General features: G+C 44.3%; 1 protein-coding gene across 8 annotated transcripts; it reads right to left on the reverse strand.

Moving 5' to 3' along the window:
* Window positions 1-161: 161 nt before the first annotated feature.
* Window positions 162-21,735, reverse strand: PFKFB2 (6-phosphofructo-2-kinase/fructose-2,6-biphosphatase 2). Of its 8 annotated transcripts, none has more exons than XM_019546868.1 (15): window positions 21,587-21,735; window positions 20,458-20,554; window positions 19,213-19,279; window positions 18,951-19,025; window positions 17,735-17,791; window positions 15,890-16,014; window positions 15,231-15,438; window positions 14,669-14,815; window positions 13,823-13,927; window positions 13,481-13,610; window positions 10,714-10,776; window positions 10,077-10,150; window positions 8,288-8,467; window positions 5,979-6,001; window positions 3,169-4,942 (listed from the first exon to the last, which is right to left on the reverse strand). In XM_019546868.1, the coding sequence occupies exons 1-15, from the start codon at window positions 21,696-21,698 to the stop codon at window positions 4,885-4,887; spliced, it is 1,521 nt and encodes a 506-aa protein (XP_019402413.1). In that variant the 5' UTR covers window positions 21,699-21,735; the 3' UTR covers window positions 3,169-4,884. The 8 variants fall into 8 exon arrangements, with proteins under 8 accessions (XP_019402416.1, XP_019402417.1, XP_019402413.1 ...); XM_019546870.1 differs by having other exon boundaries at window positions 5,928-6,001; XM_019546866.1 differs by having other exon boundaries at window positions 8,273-8,467.
* Window positions 21,736-24,407: the final 2,672 nt, after the last annotated feature.

The following is a 24,407-nucleotide window of genomic DNA, read 5'->3' on the forward strand; positions in this document are numbered from 1 at the left end:
TACATATATAGACTAGCACTCAACCCCCACTCTCTGCCCCCTTGCTCCAACACACACACACACACACACACACACACACACACTTGCAATATTTTAAAAGCATGCAAAGTTCCCCTGGGGGGTTCCTTCAGGCCCTGTTGCGAGTCATTCTAGCGTGCACAACAAGGAAAGCTCTTTATTGCAGACAATGTCAAGGGCAGCTGGAAACACATTACCGGCCCCAGAAGTGCCAAACTGGCTCACTGTGCTTCCACGTATCCAGAGACAGCCACTCCAGCCAACATGCTGACTTCAGTAGGCTTGAAATGCAGGAGAAGAATTGTCCTTTACAGTTTCCATGAAACGGCCAGCCAAGTTCAAGATGAAATCAGAACCCTTTACATGACTAAACCAGCCATCTGCTAGAAATGAGAAATCAAAGGGACAAATTATAACCAAGCAAAAATGGAAAGGAGGCAAACCAGTGAAACCTTCCCAGACGCTGAAGCCCAAACTACTTACTGCTAATTACAAATATATGTTAATTGTACACACACAGTAGAGCTATACTCTCCCAAACCACTCCTACAGATTTCAGTGGGGAGTTGTGCTGCCCACCAAAATGAGAGATCATTTTTTTTCACCTGCTCTAGCAACAAGCATCTCCCCGGCCATGCCGCCGCATTCATTATTTGATGTACTCCTACACAGTTCTCTCCTTTGATTTCATCTCTGCATCAGATAATAACATATCTGAATGCATCCAGTTTGGTCCGCCTCTATGCATTTCTTTTCTGAGCATTGGCATCACCTGTGAGTATTAGGATAAAAGCCAATGATTTCACTTGGGAAATGACAGCCTCAGTCCACACAGACCTGCGAAACGCAGGTGTCCCTCAGGCTGGTGGTACTTCACTCCTACACTTACACTTTGAGCCCAAGCATAGGAAAAAAAAGACGAGACGATGACTAGCGTACACGCTGGGAAGGAATGCAATAAACAAAGCAATCTGGTGGTTCAGGGTTACTTCATTTTATTTCTCTGATCCACAAGAAGATTTACAGCTCCAAGACAAAACATTAAGAAAAAACATTTCCACAATGGCTATTTTGCAGGCCTGTATTTGAAAAGTTAACCACGGGAGACATCTTGCTGGTTTTATGAGATGTACCTTCTGTACACAGAAATGTCCTAGCGGTGGTTCGATCGTGCATCAGGGGAGTGCATTCCTGGGAGCAGAAATGGAGTACACCTTTGCAGACACACGGCTATATACATTCAAATGCAAAGGCCACAATGTTCAAAAGTGGCTACTAATTGTGTGCGCCCAGCTAGAGGGGCTAAGCTGCAGACACCCCTGAGCATCAGCCCATCTTGCACCAAAACCGTTCGAGGGGCCCATCCGAAGACTGCGCCACCATGGTATAAAAATCAGCCTCTGAAATGTTTTTTATGGTACAGCCATCATTCTTTTGCAGACAAGAGAAAACTCAGTCACTGAATCCGTATCAAATATTAACAATTCACATTTTCTTTTTTAAATACAAACAGTCAGGAAATCCATAGACACTGCATAAATTGAATCTGTGATTTACCAGCAAAATAAATATTTGGTTAAAATGCAAATAAATCCCTGTTCCAATCAAATAAATAGCAAGGGATTTAAGACAGACTAACGACAATTTAAAATGTAGGTGTTCTAGAGCAAACTGGCCTAGAGCAGCACATTCGTATGGAGCAAAGTGACATCCCTAGAGAAGAAAAGGGCTGGGAACAAGTTCCAAGACGTGTTTTACTAAGTTCTAACTGCTTGTTTGCACCCCCCCCACGATGACCTTGAGTTTTTTCATTTTAGAGACTTGAGCAAAGCACAGATAGGGCTAGAAAAGCAATCTTGCAAAGACAACATTGAAGAAATTCGCTGTTTGTTCATCACTGGGAAAAGGAGCAAAAAGACAAAAGCGATAACCCTCTGCCAAGGGAGCAGTTTCAACCTTGCTGATAAAAAAAACAACAACCCCCCCCCCCCATTAGCTCACTTTGCAAGTGAAAAAGAGGATCTGTCCAGTTGGAGACCTATCTAGCACAGTTCTCTTCTCTTACTTAATCCCCAGTAATTAAGATTCAGCAACGTGGGATTAGACTGAGATTCCCTGCAGCTTGATCTCACACTTAGGGATATTATAGCAATGCTCCCTTAGATTGCAAAGAAAGCAGGATAAGTCTCATGGTGAGGCCTGGAGCATAATGTAACTATCTGTCTTGCCCACACAGGGCTGCAAATATGCTTGTGTCAAAGTCCACAGATGGTACTTGAAGACACACAGGGAGCTACAAAGTACAATAAAGAGATGCCCTTTTTTGGCATCTCTCCTGGCACCAGCTAAAACGTTCATTCTAGCATACAAAATATAACAGAGCAGCTGCCAGGCTGGACATTTTGTGCGCTACTGCAGCTTTGGTAAAATAGTCACATTGCTTTATCATTTAAATAGAACTTCTATGAATCTATTATTTAAAATATATATCTTAAAGTTAAGAGTAGAAGACAAAACAAGGCACATCAACCTGAAATTCTTAACGCAGACCCTTATCCTAAGGGACGTATGTATGTATACGAAGAGGGAAACTGTGGAATTGCAATTAAAAATGTTACAGAGTTTCACATTAGGTACAAAGTGCAATTAAAATCCTATCATTGAAGGATGCGCCGTTAACAGCTTCCGAAGGAAATTCCAATCCTGCCAACACATGCCTGTTTATAACCATTCCAAAGAAGTTATTCAGATCCAAAGCGCAGAAATGTTACTCGTCTCAGCTTAGACGGCACACCCCTCCCTGCTTGGGAAGAGGTGTGACTGGCATATGACAAGGGCAAGACTTGAATTGGACTTGAATGTGCTGGTTTTTTGGTGCTGCAAGTGAGGGCAGATATGAATGAGTTCTCTTAATCTTCCAGTCAGAATATGTGCATTAGATGCCTGGAAAGAAGTAACTGAACCAGCAAGCGTTTTCATTTCTATGCACTGAATCATAGAAAAGGAGGGTTGGAAGGGACCTCAGGAGGTCGCATCTAGTCCGACCCCCTGCTCCAAGCAGGACCAGCCTCACCTACATCATCCCAGCCAAGGCTTTGTCTACCTGGGTCTTAAAAACCTCCAAGGATGGAGAATCCATCACCTCTCTGGGAAACCTGTTCCAGTGCTTTACTACCCTCCTGGTGAGAAAGATTTTCCTAATATCTCACACAAATTAAGCTCTCCATTGGGAAAGGCTTGGCATACAGTTCGGAAGTGCAAGCTGTAAGCAAAGGCAGCTCAAGGGATGGGCAAACATACGCTAACTGTTCGAAAAAGGGCGAAACTGCTGCTGTTCTGGAGGGCACTTCAGCGCTTCCATTCTGTTACGTCGGGGATAGTTTAGGAATAGTAAAATTCTGCATCTATGCAAAGGGTCAGTCTAGAGGGCTGCTGCCTGAAGTCCCTTCCAAAGATATGATTTTATGATCAAGGGAAATGAAAGACAAGCACATTGCGCCTTTGAAATACAGGCAGTCATTGGATTTCCATTCCTCAGAGCATCATATAGCTCGCATCAGAAAGTATTTGCAACTGTGATACACTGCACATATGAATTCATGGTGGGTACTCTCAGAGGTGTTATAGGCTGTGCGTTTGGTTTATGCAATGGCTGGAATACCTCATGGGACTGGAGGGGACCAGGAGACATTCGGGGCAAGTGGATCCATGAAATGGTTTTAAAATATCGTTTTTCCCCATTAAAAGAAAATAACTGATGATCACAGCCACTGTGACAGTTCAATGGTGCAAAACTAGACAGAGAAGCTCTCCATCAGAAAGCAAGGGAACCTACAGAGGTTTTCTTCTAAAAAAGTTGTTGCACGATCAGTTCAATAATGTAAATTGACTCTTGCTACATTCGTTGACAGCAATACATTGCCCTTATATAGCACCTTTTGTTGGAGAATTTCAAAGCACTTTATAAACGCAAGTATTGTCCCAAGATGGGAAACTGAAGTGCAGAGAGATTACAAGACGTGTCCAAGGTCAAAGCTCTCGGTGGCTGGATGGGAGCAGAGCAAGAAGTGCGACCGGCTCCAAACTCCCAGTTCCAAAACATTCTTCTTGCTGTCTGGATGGACATAGCATTTAAGGTCCCGCCTTACTGCTTAATACATTTTACTGGCAAAAGTTTTTCAGTTTCCTTTGACACCACACCCTTAAGCAAAATCATTTCTTCAGTGTAGCAAAAGAAACAGGGCTGAGTACTGGAAGTGCTTTGGACATTTCATGTTAAATGGCTACAAATGGACAAACACCACACCTTCCACTGCATATCCCAGAGTTAACCTCAGACTAACATCTATGGCAGCGGAGAGCTGCAACAGGCAAAGCTTTCTAGGAAAAAAAGAGTATTCACTATCTGGCAAACAGCCTTTCTGCAGCTACTTCAATGAAGCTACCACAAAAGCATGTGGAACAAAAATACTGCTCCACCAGGGAAAGAGCAAAAGTGTTGCAAGACCTGCATAAACACACAAAGAAAACCAAGGACACCTACCAGCAGCCACCAGAGAACTGAGTATAACCAATTGCTATGTTGTACAGTCAGGTTCACCAATAAGATATATAAACTGCAACGTCAAAGCTGCAACATCAAAGTCAAAAAGACAATTACACACGTACTATTTGCATTAAGATTGCATTCAACTATTTGGATTAAGATTTGCCAGTGACAGTCATGGAGGTGATTAAAGCAGGGATAGAAACGGGTTTCATAACCAGCAGGGTCATAGCAGAGCAGCACAGGTGTAAAGTAGAGCGAAGATAATTTCCTGGCCATTCTGTACAAGTGACAGGAAAGGCCTCTCTCTCTGGACTGCCTTACTTGATGGCTGAGACAGAAATCAAGGGCTCACAGGTGCTCTTGTCTGCTCGCTCCCTGGAGAGAAGGGATAACACACTATTTATCTGTCCTCTCCAATGAGGAAGTGAGAACAAACAAGCAAACAGATGCTACAGTATCCTCCAGCCCCCATCCAATGCATCCCTCCAGCGGGGTCATGGGATACAATAGAGACAAGTGTCATTACAACATACCACTGAAGCACAGATCCAAAATCTGTTAGGTTTGAAGGATCTCAGGCCTCATGCTCAATTTACTCAACTCTCAGTTGAAGCCACTGGGAGCTCAGGGTGTTCAACACCACCCAAGAGCAAGCCATAATTAAATCACTACGCCCCTGAGAGGCAGGTCAGCATTACCCCTCACAGTGAACGTGGAAGAGAGCGGGGAAGACAGCAAACGCCTTGCCCCAGGCCTCAGAGCAAGCCAAGGTCCATGCTGGGATTAGAAGTTGGCTATTTCCTGAACCAAGCTGCTCAAGGACTGCAGGATTTCCTCAAGCAGGTAATTAATATCTTAATATAGGTCGCTCTGGAGTGATGCGCATTAGGGCTGTGTCCTGATGTCACCTCTGTGCATGATCCTCCATTTGTGTCAGGAGAGAAACTCCATGCTCCGATCCACAGCTAACTACTGCTGTCAGCATTTCATGCCGAAGACCGGCACCAGGGCCCAAATCCTCCTCTGGTGTAATCCCACTGAATGACCTCTGTGGGGTGACCCCAAGGGTGGATTTGGTGCAAGCTACACTGTGCTTTTGGGCCCAGTGATCTTGCCGATCTGGGGTAGAAGGCATCATCCCACAGATGGCCTACACACTGTATACACGCTAGTCAATCCTCTTTGGACTCTCATGCTTGCCTCTGCAGAGAGATGATTTGCATCACGCATATGCCTCCCCCAAAATGGCCTCGCTTTAATTTGCTGGACAAAAGGTAAAATGATCCCCTTCTGCCCCATGCACTGATTTTACTTCCAAAGCAATTTCCATGCAGCTAGATTCAAGATAATTCCTACTTACTAAACAAACCCAGAGAGACAATGCATACAAGCTCTTTTCAGCGGTACTCACACGCAAGCATTTCCCACTTGAGGCTGCAAAGGAAAAAGAAACAGCACAAGATAGCATATACCACTTGTAATAAAGACTGGAAAACCCCCCAAACAAAAGCATTGCAACAAACAAGAAGAGAGCTAAAACAACCTCCAGAACCTCGTGTTGGGAAGGCACCATTGCAGACTTGTTATCAGAACCGGTGGTATGACACAGGCCAGGCAAACTGCACCCTGAAGATTCAGTCTAGTCATTCAGCTCACCGGCTGTACACTCGTTTATATGGCTCTGTCCAATTCAGCATCATCCCTCATAATAAGCAGCATTCTTATTACCGGCAGAGCAGAGAGAAGCAATTTTTACAATGCTAAGTTTAAAAAAGACCATTTTAGGTTTTAAACGATTGCATTAGGACAGAACCCAAACTCACACAAGTGAGGAGTGATCCTGAGCATCTCCGTTTATGGGCCACCCTACTTATACAACATAAAGGGGCTGATTTTCAAAAGGAGCCTGGTATTCAAAGGGCATCATCTGAAGTGTCTTAACTTCGATGCCCAATATTAGCCGTCACTTCCAAAGAGTTGGGGATGCGTTTTACTGCAAGCACCTTAGAATTACTGAACCCAAGTTGAACTTGGGGTTCATCAGAAATTACTTCACTTCAGTGCTTGGCAGATAACAGAGCAAGGCCAGCCTGAAAACTGCAATGCACTGGTGAATCAGGACCAAAGCTTTTAATACTGTCACGCTCCAGTCTTTAAGCCGGCTGAAGTGCAAACACAGGGGATGCTACTTGAACAACAAAAATAGGTTATATTTCATTTTTGGCCACTCCCAAAAGTATTTGTTGGCTCTTGTGTACTACAGCGGCACCAGGTTATAAAGCCACCACTGGAAACAAGAGGGAGGGAATGTTTAAAGAAAAAAAAAACTGTCTTTAACACTGAAAAATACCCCATTCTTTTGTTTTGTTTTTTTGACTAGTTCATACGCTAGCAGGGGGGGAAAAAGCGATTCCCAGGCAGGTCTATTAAATACGTAAGAGACTGAGAACTGTAATTGTGACTTGCCCTGCTGTCCTAGGAAAAGGTGTAATCTTGTCACTGATCTGAGCCCTGTTTATCTGATGCAAGACACAAGAAGCAAATAATTGGGAGGAATCAGACTTCACTTTCTCTCGCTCTCACCTTCCTACATAAGCCAGTGTCATTCCCAAGAGAACTGCAGCAATCAGTGCCAGAGATCAGTCCAGCAGCACACTGGAAATAATTGCTTCACTAAAGATGGCAGGCCCTGGAGAGAGGAGCAAAATGCAACATGGGTGCAGCTGCAGCAAAAGCCTGGTTCTGAAAAGACCCTCACACTGGCCCACCAATCTGTCCTAAGCTTGACTTTACCGGTCAGAGGACAGTTCAACTCCCAGCCTCTTCCATGCTTGCTCTCTCCCCTGGGGCTCCCAACAAGTGAAGCAATTATAGCCATTTCTGCACTGGATTTCTCTGTGTCACTGGGAAACTGGACGAAGAATCATCACCTCTCTCCCCCAGCTCGTTCCCCAAGGAACTGGGGACAAAGAAATAAAAAAGCAAATGGGGCTCCACATACACACAGCAAGGAGCGAGTCAGGCCCACATCTTAATAAAGCAAGCAGGAAATAAAATGGTAGGGTCTGAACATGAGACACTTTAGAAGTTGGACAACTAGACATCAAGGCACCCAAAAATCTATGGCTGCTTTTGCAAATTTTGGCTGTCATGCACAGAGATGGTAAAAGGAGGACAGTAGTATCAAGGATCAAGTGCCTTGAAACACTCTCCGGTCACAGCTCCAACCAAGAGCCTGCAGAACAAAAAGGGCAGGAGCAGCAGGGTGAAGAGGCACGGCTACTCCTCACCACGATTGAGCATGCAAAGATGCTGCTAATCAAATCGCACTGGGATGAGAGGACCATTCAGCTGCATATACCTTACAGCATTTGGACTTGTAAACAGGCCACTACTCTTACCAATCTACCCATCCTGCTGAGGAGTGCCCTAGTTTAAATTAACCAACCAGCAAATCAGCAGTATGCAAGGAGAGTCACCCTGGCGGCAGCATGCGATTGTAATGCTTCTGGATGACAGTTCCACTCCAAGATGGTGTTAATAGGTTCATCATTTTAAGTGATTCTCAAGATTGGATGGTGATGGAAAGTATACATGCCAAGTGGCTACATAGGCACTTCAAATGGAATCACTGGAAATGATCAGTGATTGTTTGATCATTAGTTGTGTGCACGACTGTGTGAAGGGATAGCATAGATGAATTACCACTTGAGCACTGACTTGTAGCTTCCGACGATCGCTCCCATCTTGAGCCTCTGGGAATACGAGAGACTCCAGCGGGCTGAGAGGCCTGCTCCCAACACTGTAATTTCGTGGGCGCTTTATTGTGTCCGCACTGGCCAGAGGTGTAAAGCTGTTTCTTCTCATCCTTAAGGGGGTTTGGCTCTTTGAAGGGTTGGTCTGATTAAAAATGGAGGATATCACAAGGAATGAAAAGCAAAACTACAATCTGAAATCAAAGTCATGCCAACACATTTCTGTGACACCGCCAACACCCTGGAACTACCGTAGCCACCAGTCGAATCCTGCCTCAGGTCTGTGTGCAGACCTTCCATTCAAATCAGTAGGAGCCCAACCCAAGCTCCAGGGATGTCCACAGAAAGATGTGCCTCTGCAAAGGACCAGGACAAGGCCTGTGCACCATGCAAGTTCCCCAGAAGCTGCACCTGAAGAACTCACACACAGCAGACATATTGGGTCTCTGGGAAAATTTAAACTACAGAGTGAGGGCAGGATTGGGCCCACTGATGGTTAAAAAAAAAAAAAAAAATCTATCTAGCACCTTCCCAAAAGCGGTTAGAAGTGCTAAGCCACATTCTAGCCATTCCCTTTATCCTCAATCCATTGAACACGGAACAGCTGAGAGACTGCTGCAGTCGAGAAAATGCTGAAACCTACCAGTGACAAGTACAGTTGCAAAAGTTTTATTTATTTCCCTTTCCCCTCTGCAGTGAAGATTTTGGTTATACAATTCAGATGAAATCATGCATTAAATAATCACATTTTCCCAAGTACTTAGATTTATCTTTGAGCAGCTCCATATTGCCAGAGGAAGCAGAGAAGAGACAACTGCTAACTCTTCCCTGCAGACAGCCGAGTATCATGCAACAATGGAGTAAAAGTACTAGCCACGCGAGTCTGAATTACAAACACCAAAACTACATTAGCCACAGGAAGTTTTGCTGCTCAGCCTACTCTCATAATCTCTACTCAGTTCAATGAGGCTTTAGCCTTGTAAGTCACCTTCCAAATGATTGCCCTACACACAGCTGCTTAGTAGTGGTCATAATGGAGCTAAACAAAAGAAATTTAGATGACATAATAAGTTCAGCAAGACTCAAAATAAATATGAATGACAGACAGCTCTTTTATACTCACCTTCAAAGGACTTGACTAAACAGAGGGGCGAAAGCCCAAGTTTTCAGACATGGGTCTATATTTAATGGATTCATTACAGAGACCCTGGTCTAGCTACGCAGAATTTGGTAGGGGGCCTCCAATTCTGAGTCTTCCCTTTTTGAGTGCTGGGCTTTAAAAGCAGTCTCTGTATAGTTACTGATGGTGAATACCTAACCGTCTTTACTGCAGCTCATGGTAGCTTCAAATGATTGGCACCTCTGAGAAAGCTAGGTTCTGCATGTAGGTACAAGAGAGAACTCCAAAACTAAAGCCATTTTAAAATTGAAGCTACGTAGGCCAAAGGGATTAAGCGCTTTGCTGAACAGGATGTCCTGACGAATCTAGGTGTAAGGGACTACGGAGACAAAATCTGACAAAGCTAGCATTGCATCTCTCTCTAAGTCCACAGTCCATCCGTCACTATCATCAAAGCCTTCACACTGCAATGGAAGTAAATGTAGCTCTCATGCTTAGAATATCTTCTGCTCCCTGATACGTGACTGCTTTTGATTTGTAATATTTCCTGTAATGCAGGTTTGGGGGTTTTTTTGTTTTGTTTTTTAAAGCTTGGCACACAAGTCAAAGGCAGAAATTTTCAGACAAGACTTACTGTACTCATAGAAGGTTTGTCTCGGTGGGTGTTGACTGCTTCAACATTCAGGTTGATCATTTCTACTTTGCAACCTTCACCCAAAGAAAAGAGAGAACATGTTAGGAGGAACTACAGTTGTTTTTAATATAAAATTATTTTTAAACTTCTGCTGAACTGCAAAATTGTTTTCAGACAGGGAACAGTTCATTTCCTTCTTTTGTGAAGAACTCTTGCATTTGTCTGGAGTTGTCAAATTCAATATCAATCATGGATTCTACATATACATCGTACTAAATAATTCCTTGTGGTGTGGGCTGCGAAAATGAGGCTAATAAACAATAGCAGCTCCCTCCAAAAAGACATGCACTACATGGAATATACTAAATTGATATGATTTCTGTTCATGTTTGGAGGACAAACTCGACTTCCATGGAAATATCCATATCCAAGGTGCCTCTGTCTAGAAGGCGCTAGTTCTTAATCACAGGAGTAGCCGTTTTCGCACGTGTGAATAAAAGATTGCAGTTTGGGGCCTCTTAGTTTAGTACCACAAGATGTCTAACTTGGCTGACTAACTGGAAGTAACTTTGTATTTGCACCTTGTTACCTGGACTTGGTAGGCAATTTTGTAAGTCAGAAATGGGAAAATATTCACCATATGCAACCGGCGTGAGTTTGAATACAGTATGAAGCGGGCATCTCAGGTACGGCAGCTCATCTAGGACCAAACAAAGAGTTAAACACTGCACATGTGGGGGCTGCTTGGAGCTTTGCATGTTGACCGAGTATTGACACACACTGGAGATAGTCAAAACTGTACAGAAGCTAAAACCCAGTATGCAATTTAAGTACATTAACAACATGCAAGGGCTTATGTAACCTCATACATTTACGTACCACTGCGTTGCAACTGCATAATGCTGTTAAGGTTTTAACTAAATTTCCGAGAAGCCTACAAGGCAGGAACTAAGAACTAAGCTGCTAATATACTGCGAAGCCTTCTTAGTGGGAAACATGTTAAATGTGTCAGATGGGAGGGAAGTTAATTTATGGACCAGTGGGCAGACAGCCTAGAGAAGCCCCAGTTAATGAGGAGCCAGGTGCATAGTGGGAAAAAAAAAGGAGATGGGGGATTCCCCAACTAGGAACTAAATCCTTCTCAAGGTCTAACTGACCAGGGACCCACAAGGAACTGCTTTGGACCGGTTTGCAGAGCTCCCAGAACAAAGAAGTCTATTGAAGCTTTCAGCCTTTTGACTACACAATAAAAGATCCTCAAACTCATTTGGGAAGTGACTCTCTAGAAATATATTTCAGCTCTGACACCAGTGAGCTGTGACCACAGGTGGGAAGACAGGTAAGAACTGTTGTCAAGGGCTTACGAGCAGGGTTCAAATTACACTTTGAATCTCGAGGGGAGGGCTGTAAAAAACAAGTTGGGCTGCCCATCATGATGCCCTAATAAAATTGGAGACCCCCAAGAGGGGGGCTCTTGTCTCTAATGTGGGGGTTCAGCCCCTCTGAGCTCTGCTAGGATCCGAACCCTGATTATAAATTATATTTCCTTATATGCCTCTTTCGGCTGACGTGCTGAATTATTACTAGTACACCAACAACATCTGAAGAGTCCCTTCGTTTGATCCATACCATTTGGCCAGGAAGTCAACCCAACAGGGTGACTCTTGGTTAACTGGACATTGATCTATTAACACCCAGCAAGCGACACGCAGGGATGGTGTAAGTCCACTTTGGCCCAGACACTGCAATAACTTACATACAGGCTTAATTCTAAGCACGGCGACTCATTCAGTGGTGTTTAAAAGGAGGGGCTGCATGCTCAAGAAGTGTGCAGGGTTATGACGCTTGTCTTCAGAAAAAACAGATACACAGTGTAATGGTTTAGTATTGTGTCTGGTATGCCCCGAACGCCCATGCAGCCCACTCCTGCAGACTCGGCAGAACCTGAAGAATCACCTGTGTATTTCCCTCCTGCCCCAATTCTTTGCAATTCCTGAGCCATCCACTTACATCTCCAACTGTTCAATCAAGGCATGTTGCTGCCTCTGCCCAGTCTGCCAGGAGACTGTCAATGAGAGCGGTCCTTGTTCCTCCCACCAGAGGCTCTATTTTTGTTGCCTTCCCCTGCCTTAACCCCCGTCAGCTTTGGGAGTCAGAGAACAGCAGCAGAACCCTAGGCTGAAATCCTGGCCGGGCTGAAGTCAGTGGATATTTGTTTCACGAACTTCAGCAGGATTCTGGCTGTGGCCAGCAGCCCTGCTTCAGTCCACGCACTCTGAATTAAAGGAGGCCTTTTCTTCCTTTTTCTCAACTGCCACCCAGTGGTAACAACTCTAAACAGCAGAAATACAGACAATGCTGAAAATTGATGCCAATAGTTTCTCATATTCATGAGACTAAGTGGAGGGTCTCAGAAGAGTTTTGCCATCTGCTTGGCACCTTCCACAATGCTTCTCTCTAAGGTCCTCAACCCAAATTCCGCTTCCATAAGCCATATAACCCCTCTGCTGTCCATCAAGTCAGTTGGGTAACGTTGTCCCTTTCTGTGGGGACATCAGCGGTGTCTGATCACCTTGCCCTCGTTAATGGATTTAATCTTTCCACCGATGCCTTTGGGTGGAGGTGGGGAAAGGATCATCCGCAGCTGGCAAATGATAACATGACTTCCTAATGTCACAGAAGGAGTCTGTGGCAGAAGACCAAACCTAAATCACTTGAATGATCAGAGGGCAGGAGAACGGGCCTTATGATGAGAGGCTGAGAGCCATGGGACTCTTCAGCCTGGAAAAGTGCAGGCTCAGGACCGACCTGGTGGCTGCCTACAAGTACATAAGGGGTGTACATCAGGATTTGGGGGAAGCACCTGTTCACCAGAGCACCCCAAGGAATGACAAGGTCAAATGGTCACAAACTCCTCCAAGACCATTTCAAGCTGGACATAAGGAAGAACTTCTTTACTGTCCGAGCCCCGAAGACCTGGAACAGACTGCTGCCAGAGGTGGTGCAAGCACCTACTCTGGACTTCTTTAAGAGTCACCTGAATGCTTATCTTGCTGGGATCCTGTGACCGCAGCTTTCTGCCCCTGGGGCAGAGGGCTGGACTTGATGATCTTCCGAGGTCCCCTCCAGTCCTAATGTCTATGAAATGCCAGATGAAAGCCGTATGCAAAACACTGCCTATCCTAACTGTCCACGAGAAGTGCCTGCATTTCAGTGACCCTGCAAGGAGTAGCTTGCATAGCACTTCAAGATGCTCTCAGCAAAAAAGAGAAAATGCAGGATTACTTGCAAACTTTTCTCAGAAGCCACTGAAAAAACTAACTAGATAGAGAAGCAATATTGACCAGCTCTGTGATATAACCAGTCACATGCTCGCACCCCAACTCAGCTATTCATTTTCATACCTGCATTCTTGTCAAGGAAGTAAGCCAACAGGCACCTCATAACAGCCTGGTGAGCGATAACTAAGACATTGCCTTGACGTTCTAGCTCCATGATTACAGGCTCCAGGCGCTGTACCAAGTCTTGATAAGACTAGAAAACAAAGACAGGTTTCAATACAGATGCTTAAAGGTTCAATACAGATGCTTAAAGGTTAGTAGTCTATTGCCTTAAACTGAGTCTGGAATGCTACCATGTACATCAGTTTCCCCAAAACATTTCGCTTCAGTTCTTCCTTCTTTCCCAAATGCACACACTCAGCTACAGCTGCTTAATTAGCAATTATTATTTTAAATCTTCTTCACCTCTCCTCCGGGATAGCGATAAAGATATTTCTCTTGATCTCTCAGAGCAAACTCATCAGGGTACTTATTTTCAATTTCTTCGTAAGTCATTTCTTCACATACCCCCTGGTGGAAGAGGAACTTGTTAAAACAGAATTTGTTGCAAAAGATTTAGACATTGCAGCAGCAACACAAAGTAAATGACTGAGCGCAAGTTTCTGTGCTTATGTGACAGTAGTATCAAGATTCAAAACCCACTCACGCTGTTGTCATTTAAAACACAGAGCACTTTCATCCGAGAACCTCCACATGGTTACACCTCCTCACACTCCTACAAGGTAGATCAGCATGAACATCTTTGCTGGACAGATGTAACAACTCCTCCAAACAATTGCACCTTCTTGTCGTGGTGAGTTTTAGGTCAATGTATTTATGCTCCTTGGAGTGGGTTGAGTCTTATTTTTAAATATATGCAGATAATGAAAAAGGAGTCATTTCTATTATATTATCCTGACAGCTTATCTGCTCATGAAAGAATTACCACTGACTTGATAACATCTGCCACTACTGTGGGTTGCTGCAGACACCCGGGACCTTGAACGGTAACGTTTTCCCTGTATGGGAAATAAACCTGTAGATGTTGCTAATTCTACACCAAACAAATTTTGCACCTTGCAGGAGTGAAAAGTCCAGCATATGTCTGCCTAGACACTGCTGCAAAGCTTAATTACTGCTCAGGAAGTGCTTAGACATTTTTGCAAGCTGAGACACGGCTGATCGTTTCACATTCATTATAAATGTTTTTTTATTTACAAACCTCCAAAGGGCCAGCACATAGTTGAAGGGCATCCCCCCCATCCTACTCACAGCATCAATCTCATTCAAAATCTTCCACTGTTCATAGGGGACCCCCAAGGACTCAGCTGTCTGGATAGTTCTCTTCAGCTGGCTTGTCCACACCTTCAAATCCACAATTTCCTGCTCCTTGATAAATTTTTTCAGGGTTTGAGCAAACTAGAAGAAATTAATGCAAGTTGGAAGATGATAAAATTTACTGCTTCTTTATGAAGGAACGTGCGCATTTCAAAACAGAGCTGCAGTAATGTCACACTGGGTATAGAGTTCCCAGTAGAGGGGGGGAAAAAAGTGTTCACTGAATGAACCGCCCTTCTTAAGAAAAAGCAGGGGAGTGACAGCTGAAAGTGTTCATGAGGACTTCAACCCACCCCCAAAAGAAGTCAGATACACCCAGGATTCAGGGTTCAGAGAAACAAGTCTTTAATTGGCTTACATGGGGAAAACTGCCCTGAAGTCCATACAGCTGCATTCAGTTACATTGGTAGAGAATCTTGGCCAAAACCAGAGTCCTATCATGCGAAATGGATACTTTAATAAGAGTACGGCAATCCTGGCGTTGCCACGAACATACCTGTTTGCCACGAGATGACAAGCCAGAATCCCCACCAATCTTGCCAACAAGGTTATGCTCACTCTCGCCATGTCGGCACAGGTAGATGGTACGGGGCTGGACGTGAATGTTCATAAGGTAGTAGACAATTTTACTCTGGATGTAATCCTGGACCCGGTTTACCAGGAATCGCTGCCCCACGTTGATCACTTTAATGAAGGAAAGGTCTCTACAGCCAGCACAGAACAAGAACACACAACTCAGCACCTTTAAACCTAAACACATGTTAAGGGTGAGGGGTGTATACACACACACGTATGTACTCTAGCTATCCATTCTGCCGCACTGATATTGTGCTACCCCCTTAAAGCTCCGATATCTCCATGCCTTAGAAAATGCTTAGGGAGAAAGCACAAGGTGATGTTACAGTATGAAGCTGTATTGCATTCTACTTTGTAAGAGGAAAATACTTTCACGTCATTTGGGACTCGATTGTACGCTCCTAGCACAAAAAAGGCTGACTTTATAATATAGATCACTGGGAATGAGAGTTATGTCAGAGTAGAGAGAAGACCCTTTGAACGACAGGAGATTAAATCAGGCAACAAAACTGACACCAACAAGCGTATCAGTCTCCCCACAGCGTGCAGGACAATACAGTCTCAAATGCAGCCTCTTACTTGTCATAATCATCCGGATCAAGAAGCTGGTATGTGACTTTATAGCACTCTATCCTCTTCAGAAAGTCATCCATCACATTCTCTCTGTTTCTCTCTGGGTAGTCAGGACTTGAGACCTTCACTTCCTGAACAAGAGAGACACTTTGTAGAAGTTAAGCTCACTTTCCTTCAAAATGGAAACATGACCGAGCGACACGATTCTTTTACAGTCAAAGAAACAGAGTGTTTGAATTTCTCCTTCTCCGTCCCCATGTGCCCCGTGAAGAGCCTGCCCCTGGCAAGGAAACAAAGGGCAATTCTCAATGACCTGTTGTAGCATTTGGCCTGGGGACAGACACAGCTGGTGTCCCTTTTGCCGTTCCAGGCAAACTATTTAGTGCATATCTGCCCGTGAAAATAAAATCATCCTCCAAGGTCAAACGCTTCACGGCTTTGGTTTGGTTCCCAAGTTCCAACAGAAGTAATCCATCTGCTTTTGCTTTCTCTAGGACTACAAATAGCAAGTGCTTATCTCAGGGATGAAACAAGAATGAGACTATCAGAATGCCCCATGGCACTGCAAACAGCCACTCCACCCCCTGTACTTTATACAAGGCTGCGATAGCGTCAAGCTATGAGCTGCAAAATTATATGTATTGCAAGCAGTTTAGCTTCTACCTTTGCTGGGCTATTAAGATGCCATATAAATTAGACTTGGTTATCTTAGCATAAAAGTGCTCTGAAGTAGTGTGGGTTTAACCCAGAAGGCCCCTCAGCAGGGGAAAGAAAGGAAATAAAAGGGGATCAGAATGAAAGTTCGCACTCTGTATTCCAGTGTACAAGTAGAGCCCCTCAACTGACTCCAGCTGGATAACTTTGGATCGACAATTACGTAACAGAGATCAACACCAAACCAAGCACAAGATCCTGTTACAGCACCGTCGGCACGACCTTGCACAATCTCCTGCTAACACTTAGTTAAAATGGAAGAAGACAGAACGAAGGCTTTCAAAACTAGAATCCCCTACTCTTGCAGAACAGACCCAACTCTCCAGCAGGGCTTAGCAGCTTCGTTTTTCTTGTTTCAAATGGAAGCAACTCACATTTCCCAGTCATCCCAGGAATCATAGTAGACGCTTCATCCTGGGTACACTGCTGCCTGGCATCATTTCCACCCCTGAAGCTGGTAAAAGTTGCTACTACCATTTGGTTTTGGTAGCCTCCTACAACCACTCTGCACTCATATTGCACCGTGGGAAAACAATTGTGTTATATACAGGGCAGCAGAGAGTCAAGATCCCGTATATGCAAACAGGCTCATCTGCATGTATTACAGACAGGAGTATCTGGGACCCTTTCAGATTAGTATTAGCCTCCAAGATCAGTTTAATCTGAAATCCTTACTGCACAAAACTTTGACACACAAAGTACATGTCTATGGGGCCAAGGTCTAAGACACACCTTAGCATGTAGGATCCTAGAACTTCCTCAAAGAGCACCAATGCATTCTCCAGAAGAGTTTCAGTTTCATTACTGAACACTTAACTGGATCATACTTGCTTGACATGGTTTCCTTGCTGTGCCTGGCTTGGAAAAGCCCCTCCTAATTCCTTGAGCTGCTGCTGTTTACAGTGCACATACTACTGAGACTAATGACACAGACCGTGTATAAAGGGAAAAAGGCTATGTCCTACTGACATGGCTTTTCTCAGCTATTAGCTTACATTTTCTCATTCTTATCTCTAACAACTACATATCTCAGCAATTACGATGAACCATTTCAATGCTGTGTGACCTTCCACAGCAAACATCAAATCTTCTAAAGACAGCCCCTACACACTGCATCCGTAAATGTATGGCACCTACCAGGATATTGGCAGCAATCACATCAGGATCATCACAGACAGACTCCACAAAAAACACCTGTGGAGAAAGCAATGGCCTTTTTAACAGAATACAGATGCTCTAGAACAATGCTTGTAAATCATATTAAATCCCTAGTCTAATCACATACAAAGTCAACAGAATCACCTGGGGGGGATCTTGCCCAGCATATCTTGTGTGAAACCAACCTTTCGCCTTGTTTTAATCAATGGATTCCTGCTATCGCTCTGTCTAGAAGTGTGCATTACACATCATCAGATGTCTGAGCATCTAACGAATATGGACTGATCAAGGCAGTCTGCTTTGTTGGACCCCTTCACTGCCATCAGCTCACTAAAACTTCCCAAGCCAGATGCATACATAGAAGCGAGGGGCCCGACTTTCCCAGACCTTTTACTACACGTTATCATTTACACTTATGAAAGGACAGCACTTTGCACAGGTTGATATGACAACACAAGCTATGTCAAGGAGAATCAAGGCCCCAGAACGCTATCTTGCAGAGATAGGGCGAGTTTTATGAGCTCAGTAATGGACAAGCAGGTCTGTCAGGTTATGATTTGTCCTAAATGGTGCTCCTACTGCTGCCTCAGATGCAGTGGAAGTGTGCTTGAGGAGGAGGTGACATTTCTTTCCGGCTTAGAAAGCAAAGAAAGAAATCAAATGCATGATCCTAGCAAATCATTGCTCCCCTGGCCAACACAGGAGAAGCGGCAGGCAAGCCAGCACCAAAAGGAAAAGGTAAGATTCAACGGATTGACTGATACATGCAGAATTCCTCTACCTTCAGGGATCTGTCCATATCCAAGTTGTAAACTGCATATTAGGAAACTGCAAGCAGCTCAAGAACAGAACCTTAGTGCTTCTATGACCATACAGTGAAATAAGGACAAAAAGGTAAGAGGCAGAAAGTCTGGTTCTGGACATCCCACCAGGAAAAAAAGCACAAGATCTCCAGAGGCAATAAAAACAAAGCTCCAAAATTATACATACTAGCCTTCTAAGACCCTGCCTTTGCAGAATGAGATTGTAAAGGAGCCTTTGCCATCAAAGCATAGTAAATTGAAAAGAAAACTGCTGTGTGCAAAATTAAGAGCAAAAAACACACCTTCAAAGGCAGGGAGGCTCATGGCTATGGGAGATACCCAGGCTGTAAATTACATTACTGAAGTCTTATTCCACATTAAATAAAAGTCACCTTAAAAGCATTTTCTTTAGCAAAATTTAAAATCAGGTCCCTCCTTTCCCGAGTTGTGTTGGTTGCATCGAACACCTAACAGGACAGAAAAAACAAACCAAACAACAAGTAACCTCAATAAATGTCATTATCCAAGGTTGTATCAAAGCTGCCAGAAGGGTTTGTATGCTTGACCAAGTCTCTTAGGCAGCTTTGAAAAACTCAGTCATTAATTTAAACACTGATCTCATGTGGACTGTGTTTAATTCTAGCATTGTCTTACTGCAATCTGCCCGCACTCCTCCAGGAGATAAGCTTTCACATCTTCCAGGGCCACCAAGGCACATTTTCTGTAAAGAGAAAAATTGGCATGATCAGAGCTGGTATAAAGCATCCCGATTCCAAGCCCAGCAAATCACGACCCCAGAGTTTACACGGGGAAGGGATGGGGTTTAGAGGTCTTGTTTCTCTCTCGTTAAAGGCATTCTCTGCATCCCACAGACCTGGAGGTTCAGTGAACACCATTTAATCCCTCGTTTCCACCTCCACGCCCCAGTTGTGAGGGCACTGCCTTTCCAACCCAGGAGTTTGTTGATCTCTCCTTATATAGACAAATAGATCATTGCTGAGTCCTGGTCCTTGGGGCCAAGTGCACTGGCAGCCAGAGCAGAGAGATTCTGGGAGCAGAAGATAACTCCAGCCCTCCCCTGCAGTCATTCATTAATCCCCAGAGGAATTCTGTCCTCTGGGCCCCATTTTACTTCCCCTGAAGTAAAGGACAAAATTCCCACTGATTTCAACTGGAGCAAGCCTAACCTGTTTGGTGGGTTTATTATTTTGGTGCCATTGGGCATCTCTAGGACCTCCCTGGTCTTGAAATTGTCACTACAGTAACCTCGAGATGAAATCCTGGCTCCAACAGAGTTCAGCCAGGGACATCAGCAGAGCCAGGATCTCACTCTGTGTGTTCATTTACAGAAAGGATGCCTTTCCACTCCAGTCAGAGACACCACAGCTTGTAGCTTTGCTTACTTATCATAAAAATCCATCTGAAGGATGCTTTTTGAGTTTCTAGTAGCCCTAGTCCTTCAGAAAGATAACTGCGGGGCCAACTAGCTATCAGCAAGCAAGGGGAATTTAAAATGGGAAAATGTCAATCAAATGAAAACTGTTTCTGTAGAGCACTAGGCCCCCAAAAATGAGATTTCATCAGATGTTCCCAAACCGGCTTTTAAAGCCTCTAAGCTCATCTGGCATTTACTGAGGTAGAACAAACTGGAACTCCATTCCAAGCATATCTGTGCTACTGATGCCTTATACCGAGTGCAAACAGACTCCACTGAAATAAGGGAGGCAAAGCCCACAGTCCATTCCTCTCAACCTAAACAGTAGTGGCAGAGTCTCATCCTGTATTTGCCAGTTAGCTGTTACCTCCCCAAAACAGAAGTATTGGTACATGAACTTCACAACGAGAGGAACTCGTGTATCCAATTTTCATAGTGAGTTGGACCCCCCAGCGCAGACTTACTTCCGAATCTCCATGGCTTCTTTGTTATCATGCCTGAAAAAATCATAGGACTTGTACGACTTCACTGCTTCACGACGGTACACTCCTAAATTAAACACTTCACAAAAACAAACACGTTTAGGAATTTATCTTTTTGATTAGCAACATATTCCCACGCAGTTCCCATTATTAAGTGTATGCACGTGCAGTGCTACATGGGAGAAGAGACCCAAGTAAAGCAAAAGGGGCCTTTTAAGATCTTACACAGGGATTTGCAGAAGAATTCCACTCTTATAAAAGATGCCAAGCCCTAAAGCCATAAAAGCCCTAAAGTCCTCTGTATGATGAAATTCACCCCGTGCTCTGGGTACCACAAGGGTGTAAAATCTCACTCGAGACCTCTTCTGAAGTCTTAACTGGTATGGAAGCCATAAGCTGGTTTCCACACATGGACAACTTGAACCCTCTGAACACAGAATAGATGCAAACTGAATAGCACCACTGTGAGCTTCCCTTACAGACTAACCCTGACAATTTGCCTACAGAGACCCTTGTGGAAGTACACATGGAGTTTCCAGACAGGACAACCTCCTGAGGTCCCTTCCAACCCTAACTTTCTATTTAGATGCTATGATCTCAGTGGTGGCAGATGACAGAACAAGGAGCAATGGCCTCAAGTTGCAGCAAGGGAGGTTTAGGTTGGGTAGTAGGAAAATCTTTCTTACTAGGAGGGTAGTAAAGCACTGGAACAGGTTGGCCAGAGAGGTGGTGAAATCTCCATCCTTGGAGGTTTTCAAGACCCAGCGAGACTAAGCCTTGGCTGGGACCATTTAGTTGGGGCTGGTCCTGCTCTGAGCAGAGGTTTGGACTAGACGTGACCTCCTGGGGTCCCTTCCAGCCTCATTTTCTGTGACTCTATGAATTCAGTCACCGTGGACCATTGACTCTTTGAGGGATTTGATGCCGCTGCCAAAAAGGCTACAGATGGCATGGAAGTATATGTGCTATAGATACTTCCCCACAAACTGGAAAAAAAAAGGCCCTACCCTAAATGTAATGCTCAATTTTCAGTCCTTATATCTCTGGGCTGGATTAAAACCGATGCACCAGCAGCCTGAAACTTCACCGTGGTATGTTTCTGCATACGTACCTTTTGTAGGCACTCCAATCCAATTGAGGTAGCGGGTTAGTTTCTTGGACATATAAGTCTTGCCCCGTGCAGGGAGACCAATCATAACGATTAGAGTAGGGGAGTTGGTCATATAAGAAGCCCATGCTGCAACAAGTCAAAGGACAAAACCGTAAACTAAAACAGCTGAGAAAACAAAACCAAAGTAGAAGCCAAATTCATCCCTAATGCAACTCCACTGCCTCTGCCTATCTAGCAGTCTCACAAAGGGTCACTGTGTTTTATACAATGGACTCAGTATCACATCTTTCCATCTGATTAAATGTCCCTAGCTATCAGTGCACCACGCCATTACTTTCTCAGGTGTGCGTTAATGGAGCAGGTTAGCAACTCAGCAGATACAGCAAAAGGCAGAAAGCATTTTGGCCAACCCGGTATACACTACAGCAGTCAGAGTTAAAAATATTTACCAATTACACAGGAACAATCAAGGGCACAAGAAAAATGTCTTTATTACAAAAAGACTGCATTCTCTACTGGGACTAGAGAGAAAGTGATTTTTTTTTTAAACATAGAGCAATCACTTGAGAAAACAAATTGGAAACACTGAAAAGCAGGATATTGTAACATTCAGGCTTTTCTGAAAAGCAGGATATTGTAACATTCAGGCGGTTTTGCCCAGGACTCTAGTACATTACAAAAAATAAACCAGGTGACTTCCTGAATGTCAGAAAATCCACTTATTAAAAAAACCAAACAAGTTGCATAAAATTATATGAAGGACACCAGTTGAATATGATAGCTCATGCACCTTGCCAATTGAATGGGTCAAAGCAGCTGAATTTACACACTGCATGAAGCAATTCTGCATGTCAGGGAAGGGACAAGATACGAGTTTGTAAAAAGGCTTTCCCATCTCCAATCAGCCTGACAAAATGGTTTTGGCACAAAATAAAAGTGAATCCTACCACTGCATTAAAGGGGCTGTCCCCTGAAAAAGCTTAACAATTTCAAAACCAGTTAGGGGCACAGATCTGCAAGTTCACCCTGCCTCCAAATTCCCTTGGGAATGTTTGCGGGTGCGCTCATCTGTTACTCTGCGGGGGGAAAAAACAACATATCTGACCATGGGGAAACCAACTACATAAACTCCTTTCAAACAAGTTTCTCCTCCCCAGCCTCTTTTGGTCAGTCATTTTAAGTAGTACATACTGTGACAGCAGGCAAAACTTATTCTATTACAAGCATCATGCATAAATGGTGGTTGTTGATTTAAACATTCCAGTTGATATGAAAAAGGCAGCAAATAGCAAGTTCAATTCCCAGTGACCTAGATTAAGAAGTTGGGGGTGGGGGGAGACACAATAAAAAGCCTAGGATTTAAGGACTTAGAAAAAACAGGTATATGAACAAAAAAAAATAAGTAAAAGGAACATGACCTGCACAAGAACATCAGACGTCCGGAGAAAAAATAAACCACTGTGCAGACATTTAGTGAGATCAAGGCGCTCGGAAAGCAATGTCAAAACAGAGCTGGGGTAAATATGCATCCTAAAATCATGGTAACACCTGCATGTGTATTTATATGGAAATATGCTGTGTGTATATATGTACATGCACAGTATCCTTACTTTTCATGTAGCTCTTCTCTAATTCAGTTAAGAAATACCTTTGCGATTCTTTGCTGAAATCTGTCCCAGGCTCAGGAGAACAGTAACAAAGTCTGGGAAGGCCCAGGTTAAAAGAGTTCAGTGGAAAATTCAGAGGCCAGCCATGGCATGAACTCAAGGCATCACAGGGACAACATACCCAGGTCGCTGCGTGACGAAGCCCATGACATACACATGGAACATTTCACGGGAGGCTATTTTAAGCCCCTGTGTTTTATCCGGCTCTGCTACCCACTATACAGTTTGCATGAGTGACTCTCCGGAGCATAATGTTCATTAAAACACAAACTGCATGAAAATGGATTTCCCTTTCCAACAGCTGAACCCCTAAGCCAGTAGTTCTCAACCTCATTAAGCTCAAGCCCCCTTGCAGAAAATGCCAGCTCTGCATTTTCATTCATTTTTTTTTTGACTACGGGAGAATAACAGAGCACTTCTGCAGCAGAGAGCTCAGCCCACAGCACAGCAGAATATGTGTAACACTACAGATTTCTATCTTAATGGGGTTGGGGTTGTATGGTGTGCTAGGTTTGCACACCCAACGGTGCCTGGCAGCTTGTCCTTCACTTGGGTCAGCTAAAAACAGCAGCAGAAACAAGGTGAAGCTCATTAGTAAGTCCATTAAGATGAGCCAGGTGGGGAAAAACTCTTGTAAGCCTTTCCCTCTGCACAGAAACAGGGAAGTGTTCAGCACCGAGGTCTTCCCTGCACCCTTGTGGGGTCCATCCATAGCGTCATGCGTGGGGGAAGCCAAAAACTGGACCAGATTCACAGAGGGACTGGACACAGGCTCCGAGGAAAGGGGCATCAGTCACTATTGAGCACAGGAGGGAGGGATCCAGCCTCTGCGGTTCCCACATTGCGCACCACCGATTTAAAGCAGTACCACCAGCACATTTTTTCAGTTCGACCTTAAGTACCACTGGCACAATTTTGGTCCTATAAAAGCATCATAATACATCTGGTACGGCATACCACGGAGAGGCTGTCTGCAGACCCCCGGCCGTACCCGCACCACAGACCGAGCGCCCTAAAATGCTGGAGGCTGCAAGGGAGAGAGGACCAGGCAGAAAAAACCCCCCTCCCCCCGTCCATTGCAGCATCTGCTGCGTGACACCCGCCCTCCCCGGAGCCGTTCCAGAGCGCCGGCCAAAGTGCACCAAGCAGCGCCC

This window comes from Crocodylus porosus, unplaced genomic scaffold (assembly GCF_001723895.1).
Source record: "Crocodylus porosus isolate Cpor-Errol unplaced genomic scaffold, CroPor_comp1, whole genome shotgun sequence".
NCBI classification, from domain to species: domain Eukaryota; kingdom Metazoa; phylum Chordata; order Crocodylia; family Crocodylidae; genus Crocodylus; species Crocodylus porosus.